The 9,985-nt window shown below is 38.1% G+C and overlaps 1 protein-coding gene across 3 annotated transcripts in view; it reads left to right on the plus strand.

The window, feature by feature from the left end:
• The window catches only part of AHI1 (Abelson helper integration site 1), a 120,974-nt gene extending 114,428 nt beyond the window's left edge, over positions 1–6,546 (plus strand). For all 3 annotated transcript variants that reach the window (XM_063124638.1, XM_063124640.1, XM_063124639.1), the window contains exons 23-25: positions 778–875; positions 4,109–4,182; positions 5,162–6,546. In XM_063124638.1, the coding sequence (XP_062980708.1) occupies positions 778–875; positions 4,109–4,182; positions 5,162–5,372 (383 nt within the window). In that variant the 3' untranslated portion in view covers positions 5,373–6,546. The remainder of the gene's footprint in view (positions 1–777; positions 876–4,108; positions 4,183–5,161) is intronic.
• Positions 6,547–9,985: the final 3,439 nt, after the last annotated feature.

Consider the following 9,985-nt stretch of genomic DNA (forward strand, 5'->3'; position numbering starts at 1 on the left):
CTGCAGGCCACAAAACCCTGCCCCTAGTCACTAAAAATCCTAGTTAGCTTCTACTGTCTTTGAGGACTTTATCCACACATCTTCAAGTCTCTCTGTACTTATGAGAACTAAAAACTTGCTTGAAAGAAAGAGAAACAGAGTGTCTAGAATAAAATGTGATCAGTGAATCACTACAATTAAAAAATGCTAAGAAACAGCTTTAAAGTTGACAGCATCAGAAAGCTTTGTCATTGTTTCTACTATTTTACTTGGAGATAAGAATTCCATTCTCATGTTTTCTTGTAAAGATGTTTTAAAGTGAGTGATCATCTGTGTAAGTAGCAAAAATAAACACAATCCCCATTGATCTGGCATTACTAATTACTGAGAGTTGTACCTGCTATTGATGTTAGAACTAGTCTCCACACCAGAGGGCACCCTAGGCAAAAGTCCATCTATGAAATGTCCATTTATGAATTACTTCTAGTAAGTGCTGTGCATACATCTCTAAATGTCTGAGACCCCATGTGATGAGCCCCTTAAAAGAGGCATGCATTTGAAAAACATATGCTGAGAGAGCCAGTAAGTTGGCTATGTATTATCTCCATATTTTGCAGTGCCCCTCTCAAATGTTTTGATCATGGAGATGTGTGGAGAGAAAAATCAGCACTGAATAGTTTAAAAAGTGTACTGCAGCAGGCAGTGGAGAAACAGACCCAAGAATACTATGAATCAAATTAGGTGATCTCTTGAATGCCATTTTAAGTGTCTGTATTTAATGACATGATTCATTTTCAGCACAATATGAAGAACAGCTGTCTCCCAGATTAGCAGACGATTCTGCTCCTCTTATATCCAGTGACCTGGCAGAAGCAGCATCTCCAACAATGCTTGGGGTAACTATTTGGGAGAAAGGGCATGAGCCAAACTTATGCAAGATGGGATTGCATTTTCCATTTCTTGTGGTAACAGTTTAATTGCCAAGTGCTTCTAGCATATGTAAATTTTAATGCATGGACTTGCTTGGGTTCAGGCATTCTCAGGCCGTATAAGCCTGCAGGTTGTTATACCCACAAAATACACTCTGTATATGTTGTGAAACATTTAATATGGTAGAGAGGAAGAGGTGAAGTTTCACTGAGATAAAATTATTGTTACAAATTATGTGGCTTGATTATTCAGTAAACATGTCCAACAATTGTAATAAAATGAAGACTCAAATGGTTCATTTTTTTCTCTGATTGCAGCTTAACAAAAAAGTTTGTTATGTTGGTCCATAATACATTTAGCTACAATCCAGCTGCCTACAGGCACTCCCTGTATTGTGGGGCATGAGGAAGCCCCTCTTCACACTTCAAGTGCTTTTTACATAAGAAAAAGCATGCACATTAATTGCATTCAAGCAGTTATCATGTATAGTTTGGCTCTCAGTGCACATTCCTTTGAATGTGTTGAAATAAATTGGGGGCGGAGGGGACACTTGCATAGTGAAGAGATCTATGAGTGTGTGCTCCCACCATAAAGTGGGGCTGGATGGATTCTCAGGTGGGGTAATGGAGAACTTGATCTCTGGTGTGGCAGACCTGGGGTTTCTGGCCCAGCCATGGCACTCCCATATACTGAGGGTAAGAAGTTTTTCTGTTGTCCACACCACCACCACTGGCCCCTCTGGCTGGCATCATGCCATGGTATTTCATATTGCAGGAACAAAGTACATGGATCTCTGGATTGGGGTGGTGACACAATTTTATTTATTGGAACATTTTTACCAAACCTTTCAGATGGCTGTGTATCACTCAAGGTGGCATAATCACACATACGTTAGTCAGCTCACCTCCAAATAGCAGTTAGAAACTGAACAGATCTCTTATGGTGGACCAAATTGGAATAGTCTCAACTGGTTCAACCTCAATGATTGTAGCCAGTCTATAAGATTAAAAAAAGTTAATTGTGCCCACCATTTGCTCACTCATTGATTTTGTTTGTGTCAATACAGTTGAATTCAGGATTTCTTAATTTTTCTAGGGGTGTGCATGAGTGCGTATGTCTACATTAAAAGAGTTTTGCAGTAATTAGCAGTCCTATATTACACCGCTCTGCCCCACCACCCCCGCCAAAAAAATTATACTAGCCAGTAATATCAGATGCTACCTGAATTCTGAGTGTAACTTCAATCAAATATCTAGCATTTTATTTTATACTGGCCAGATTGGATTACTAACATGGCCAAACATGAATATATAAGTGAAGTGTTGTGGCCACAATCTATAGAATGCCATAACAAACTCCACATGCCCTGCAGCAGTTCTGGACTTTAACGGCTACCCCACCTCCGCACCATATGGCAATTTAGGGGCATTTTGAAACCTGGGGGTGTTTTTGAAACCTGGAGGAGTTTATGAAGTAATTGTAATATCACATGAGAAGCTGCTGTTCAAGGAAAAAAAACACATTCAGATCCCTTGAGTACCCTTAAAGGAGCTCTCTTTGGATTGTGGATTCTCTCTCTCTCTCTCTCTCTCTCTCTGTGTGTGTGTGTGTTTCGGAAAATGTTAATTTTGATATATAGTGTGGGCAGCTGTTTTGCCGTTACTTTCTGAAATGCTCCTGTATATTTTATATGATAGGAAGCCTTTGTTTTAAAAAAACAGGCAAGAAGAGTTATTTTTCAGTTGTGTCATTCCAGAATATCCACACTATCCGATCTCAGAAAATGTGAAGTAAAAGTGATAAGTATTCAGTGCATACATGTCCTACCTTGATGCTCTCCTCCTGGTTTTGCTCATTTTCTTCTATATGGACTAGTAGAACAATGTGGTTTAAAGCTATGCAAGTTGTCTCGCTTTGGTGTCAAATACAGTAACTATTCCTCACCTTTTAACAAATGTTTAAGAGCACTTGCGATAAGAAAAAAAGAATTTTACAAAACCCTAAAAAGACAGTAGCTAGTAAAACAGTTTAGGGAACAATCCTAAGTCTCATCTCCCCCCCCCCACGCCCCACTGCCCCCATGGCAGGTTGAAGAGCCATAAGATGTGGCACAAGTGCCACTCTATTGGCAAAGAAGGATGCCTGCCAGCAGTTTGGCAATTACTCCCTGGAGCGCCCCCCCTGCCGGTATGTAGATGAACTGACAACAGTGTTCTTGACAGAAGTAGAGCCAAAAACAGGGTGTTCTATGGGCATGTTCAGGATGTGCTTGGATATGCAGATCTAAAGTGCCTTCATTTCCCTGACAAACAGATTGGGCACAAAACTATGCCATAGCAGAGCTGGAATTAATTTCCCTCCTATTGCGGTCAATAGGACTGGGAGAGAAACAACTGAATGTCTATGCAAAAACAAAACCACACACCGGTTGCACTGAGTACATAGGACTATTCTGTTAAAGATGGTACTCTGAATAAAGCTGTCTTCACAGCCTATCAAAAACCAAACAGTGATGGGAACAAGTAGTTCTGAATCAGATCTTGAGTGCCACATCCCTGTCTTGGCTACCCACCCACCACATTTTTTAGCCTCAGAATATGAGCAAAATTCTCAGGCAAGCTCATATAAACAGATGTTCTGTTCCTAAGTTAGATCTAGAATCTAGAGATCAAGGCAATTATGATCCGCAACTGATGGAATGTGTAAGTGCTGAATTAGTTTGACTTTACCATGAGTTTTGGGGTTTTTCTTAAATTTATATATGGTAATTTTCATGTTCTATAATTTCTGCATATAATTAATATTTTTAAATATTCAATGTGAGCAAGGGTAATTTTTGGCTTTTGACAGTTTCCCCCTCAAAATGGAAAGTGTAGTTATTCCATTGACAATAACATTTGAAGACAAATGGAATCCCTATTGAAGACTCACTGAAGCATAGATTCATAGCTCTGCATATGTTTGTTTTTTTCTAAACACACCTGAACATTTCAAGGGGTTTTCAAAGCTGTGGAACTGTTTCCTCCTTTTTAACCACATATGGTGAGAATTTCATGGGTGACGGATCTTCTACGTGAAGCGAGGTATATTCTCTCCTCATTCAGGAAGCCCGTGGGTTTTTCATCATACACGTGTTGACCCATTTTCTTTTTCTCTTTTCCCCCTTTCTCCCTTACTGATTAGTTTTTCCTTTTTGCAGATGTCAGCCGTCATCAGCAAATCAGGAGACCAAAAATTTATTACAGAGAATGACATAGACAACGTGGCCACACAGTAAGCAACCAGTGGTGCAAAGCAGCCTGTTTGGTTTGTTCCACACTTTGGAAGAAGCTTTTAACACAGTAGTTCATAAATGAATAACTAAATTGGTATCCTAAAATGGTACAGAGAATTTGTTATGGAAAAATAAGATTCAGACTATTGTTTGTATCACAATAAGTAGTTGTATTCCCAAGATGCTTCATGGAAATCATTGTGTTATGACATTCTCAAGGTGTTAAACAACTATGATGCTGTTTTTTCTTTCTTTTGAACAACTCCTACTGATACAAGGTCCAAGTTGCATGTTCAGCTGCTTCATTAGATACATTATGTGGAATCTAGAATATGGGATGCAATTGCTGAATCAGAGCAATATTCATTACAACAAAATGTCAGAGCTGTGGATTTAGGGCAGAGGAATACCAAGCCAAAACAGATTCAATATCTAGTGGGAAAATATAACCAACCATTTCATTGAAAGGGAGAGAAAACTATGTAGAGCAGCCTTCCCCCAACCTGGTTCCCTCCAGATGTCATTGGCCATGCTGGTTAGGAATGATGGGAATTGAACTCCCAACATATGGTGAAATTCCCTCTTCATAACAACAGTTAAAGCAACAGGAGCTATAGTAGAGTGATCAGATCCAGAAGAGCGCAGGGCTCCTGCAGCTTTAACTGGAGGGAATTTCACCAGGTGCTGCATGCATACAAATGATACCTGCAGAAATTCCCTTTTCTATGCAACTGTTAATGATACAGGAGCTTTGTCCTCCTTTTCATACGGTCATCCCACTTTAGACATAATTGATGGTGCTATATAAATAAATAAATAAATAATAATAATAATAGTATTGGTGTGTCCCAGTATCATGATATCAACCCTTAGTTACATAAATGGAATTTAAAAATTAGTTATTGGGAAGGAACCCCAATTTAAACAACTTCAGGCTGAAAAATCTCTAATTCAGTCTTTTACCTATTTTCTTCATAGAGGTACAAAAAGAAAAACACAGAAGAAGGGCATACAAATGGACGAAAAAGAATACAAGGCAGATGTAATTACACTTGACAACTTTCCATCTAATAATGTTGAGGATGAACCTAAGAAAATCATGATGATGAAGAAGAGGAAGAAAAGGGCTGTCAAAACTGCAAGTGGAACATCAAATGATGCCTTCCAGCTAGACTCTCCTAATACATAGTCCCCATTTTGTTCCTGGGATACAAATAATATGGAAAACTATGAAATTACTGTTTGTTCTGGAATGGTGATCTCACTTGGTTGAGAACATGAAGAATTGTTAAATACATAAATTTACCCCCAAACCAGTAGAGATTTATCATGGCATGGAGAAGCCAAGGGGAAGAACATGTACTGAATGTTCCATTGAAATTAAAAACGAGTTAAAGACTTGACTATTTTTTGCCAGTAGAAAGAACTTGGAAATGTCTCAATATCTAATAAAATATTCAAGTCAGTGAGATGAAGTAGCCTAAGAATTCTAAGTTATAGAGTACCATCATGGGTAAGGCAGCACAACTGCCCTTAAGTTGATTGTAGTCTATAAATTAAAGGAAAGCAACTTAACTGGGACAGAAACATGTCTGGTGTTGGTACAAATAAAGTAGCACAGCATTTTGTCCTTAATATGTGAAGGAGTTTAAGCTTATAAAAATAAGCCCAAAATACTCTTTGATTTTTCCTGCTACTCATATACTTAGGACTACAATCTCACATACTGATGTGCATCTGCAAATGAATTATAATAAATCTCAATCTTTATATGAGTAAATAGCAGCCACCATCACTAAGGGATGCAAGCAATAAATTTTTGTATGTTGGTTTTTAAAATGAAAACTTTTCATAGATTTTTAATACAAAAGGTTTTAGAAAATTCTGTTTTGCTGCACTGAAAAGCAGCATTGCCAAATTTGTTCTACTTTTATTTTTTTAACAACTGTTTGACATCAATATGTGGGTGGGGTACTGTTTTGTGTAACATCTGTTTATGCTCAGGTGTAACTGTTTTTAAATTATAAAGCATTAAGTTGTGAATGACTTACTAATGATGATTTCCGGTAGCTTTATTTACGATCCTCTCGTGTATATATGTTGACTGTGGGTGTCCAGGTTATTTATACTGTGTTAAGAAATTCTGCCCCCTTCCTTTCTGAAGCAATAAATAACATAAATTTAGAAACCCCTTTTTTTAGTAGTCATGGCATTTGATTCCATTAAAAAAAAGAAGTGAAAATAACCATGTCAACCACTGATGTGCAAAATAACACCCAGATGCAAAGGAATAAATTTCAAATATTATAGTATATCCCTGCATGTGTTTAGTAGGCGTAGAGTGCATAAACATATTTCTCTACATAAACTTGTTTTGGTGGTTTTTTTTCCTTTAAAAAAAACCAAAACCACTTTTACAATATATTTTGCACTAGCTGATATAACTAGGGCATGAGTAACTGAGGCCAGATCTGTTTCTGATTCCTGCATTGAGCAGGGGGTTGGACTCGATGGCCTTATAGGTCCCTTCCAACTCTACTATTCTATGATTCTAGCTAAGTTGTAGCTGGCGAATCAGCCAGAGCTAGAAAAAGGATTTGGACACCTCTATGCAGATCAGCCAAATCCCCAGTCAATAGCACCTCCATCTTGTCAGGATTAAGCTTTAATTGGTTTGCCCTCATCTAAGTCAGAATTGTCCCCAGACATTGGTTCAGAGTTCCCACAGCCTCCCTAGAATTGGAGGATGAAAATTAGAAGTAGAGCTGTAATCAAAGGCACAGCATCTCCTTTCGTGTTTGTATTGACTGATCAGCAGTGCTTGAGACACTAAAGTGCAAACCTTTGTATGACCTCTCCCAACTGTTTTATGTAAATGTTGAAAAGCATGAGGGACCTGCAGCAACCTGTGTAAGTCAAAAGGCCACAGGGTAGAACAGCACCACTATTATGGCATAACCTTCCATAATAGAAGTGGACCAGAGCGGCCATAAAACAGTCCCTCCCAGTCCCATTGCTACAATTGTATTCCTAGTCCCTTTCGATGCCATTAGTGAAAAAGTGCTGAGATTCTTGCCTTCTGCCCTATCAATATTCTACCTGTGCTGTCTGGTGATGTTTATGTTTCTTTCTTTTTTTCACCCCATTAAACAAAATCTCTGGACATTTTCATTATCTGAAAGTAGGAAGTCAAGATATGACACCATGCTACATATTGAGGAGAGCTGAGAAGAAGCCAAACTCTTGATGCTTGTTTGGAAGGCATTGTTAACTATTAATTTGACATTGTGGACACTGAAGATAGAAATAACACTTCACATAAACACCATAGTGATGTGGTAGCTGTAATCAAAGGCACAGCGCCTCCTTTCATGCTTGCAAACTGGGGCTCCAATTATGTTCACTGCTCTGAAGCTGAATAGAGCTGCTTTGCCACACTTTCCAAATTGAGAGCAGAGGGGGAGCAGCAGTCTCTTGTAAGGCACTGTTCCAAATAACAATTAAGGAGAGAAATCAGATAAAAGGCCCAACATGAAGATTTATGAAGCTGAAAAAAGACTCTTAAAAATGGTGTTGTCGCTATTGTCATTATGACAAAGGTGTGGGTTTTATTTGTATTCATTCTTCCTCTCAACTCATGGGACTTAGATTTTTCTACTGCTTTGCATTATTTAGTTGCAGAATTAATAGCTATCTATCTTTGTTACATCGTGTACAGAAATGTGTTGAACAAAACAGCATGTAAATAATTTTCAATGCCTAAAGTAGGCATTAAAATTCTGTTAATAAGACTCTCTCACCTAAAAATGAGTATACGTTAGCACATTACAAACACTCGATTTTGTTATTTTTCCACTCTTTTCATAAATTTAGCCATCAGACTCTAAACAAACAAACAAAACCTTTTCCAAAAGATGTACTTTCAAAAAAGTCTTATGTGGGGCAGCGGTGGGTGTTCTTTTGGGGAGTGTGGAGGAATGCTCATTTCTTTTCTACCTAAAAGTATCTTTCACCATAGAAGTATATTTTCCAAAGGATCACTCTGTCAACAGGTTTTGTGTGTGTGTGTGTGTGTGTGTGTGTGTTTGGGGGGCGGGAGTGAAAAAGAGATGGGGGGAGTTGAGTAGTTTTAATAAATATAGAAATGAATCTGACAATCCCTCTTTTGTCATAACTGGGTCCCCATCTCCTTTTGGTGGCTATCTGTCTGTAGTCTTGGCATGGTCCTGCAATTCGTAAAATTGGGTCCTTTGTGTTTTATCAAGCTTAACTTTTTCCTTATCTTTAGAGCTTGCATTCTGCAAGCATAGATAATTTCCTGGCTGCCACTCAAAATCCTCCCCTCCCACAACAAAAGCCTTATTAAAGTATATGAATGGGAATCCCCAAACACGTGTGTTTTATCCCACTGGCAGACACGTTCCTAACTCCCACTGCATATACCATTTCAAACACTTATAGAATAAAATCTCTTCATTTATTGAACATTAATTTAGACAAAGTTTAACTTAACTACATGCTCAAAATAAAGGAAATCATGTTATATTTCAAAGCAAATGCCTATAGGTCTTTTTAATAGAAATACAAAAATCAGTTAACAAAAATGAATTTGACATTGCATGATTTAGGCTGCCATCCTTTGCATGCTTACCTGGATATAATCCAACTGAATATAATAGAACTTACTTCTGACAATGCAAACGATTGTATTGTTATTGGATAATATTCTTCTGGCCTGAAAGACTAATCACTAAACATGGAAGTTTTCTGAAAACTCCTGCTCTCACTAGATTTAAAAAACTACGTTCAGAATAAAGTAAAGTAAGTATGGGCATAGTGCACAAGGAAATTCTAAAGCATGAGTTCCTTCGAAGGATACTAGATAATCTCCTAAATAGAGAACATGATTTGGTCTCTTTTTTCAATGTATTCTTAATTTATATCCCACCAATTTTAAAAAAAACAAAACAAAAACCAACACCCTTAAAGTGACTTGCAAAGACTGCCTGGTGTGTGTGTTTTTCTTTAGAGCTGCCGATTTAACACGTATAAATGTTTTCGAAAAGGCCTGGTGAACAGCATACAGACAAGGAGGGAGAAGATGACACATTTGTCCTTGCCATCTCTCACAACCATCATGTTGCATTTGGGCTTTGCCTTAGAAGTCTTTTAAGGAACAGACATCGCAGATCAGAAGCAGGGTACTTGTAGCATCACTTAATTCAAAAGGCAAAAGGGGATGGATCACAATCAAACAAGGGCTAATGAGAACACAGAGGAATATGACAATTGAGAGTCTCCGTTGACTAGCAAACTAAGTCCGCCGGCTGGACCCAATTGTTTGTGGAAGAATTGAATGTCAGGATCATTTAGGGTTAACAATGGTCCAATACAAGCAAAAGCAGACAGCTATGAAAAATAGCCGGCATGGTAGCCATTCTGCAGAGACCAGGGATACAAACTTGATAATGAGGCTCTGCATTCACCACATCCTTCTGCTCTAATTACTAAGGTGAATAGGAAATAATCTAAGGCGGGAAGAGGATAAAGCAAAAAAAAAAAAAAGGGGGGGGGGGACTTGTTTTGTAAACACAAATAGGAGAATATTCTTTAAAGTAACCTTTGTGAACATATATGGAATTGCTGCAACCAAATCCTGCAGTAACTACAACGTACATTAGCAGGTGCCATTTATGAAAGATTTGCAGCATAGTAACTAACTGGAGTTTTGCTGTAGAGCAGGAAACTGTTCAATAAGAAACTCTTCAATAGGCAATTTCTTTTAAGTAAACAGATACAATT

Source organism: Elgaria multicarinata, chromosome 4 (genome assembly GCF_023053635.1).
Source record: "Elgaria multicarinata webbii isolate HBS135686 ecotype San Diego chromosome 4, rElgMul1.1.pri, whole genome shotgun sequence".
In the NCBI taxonomy this organism is placed as follows: domain Eukaryota; kingdom Metazoa; phylum Chordata; class Lepidosauria; order Squamata; family Anguidae; genus Elgaria; species Elgaria multicarinata.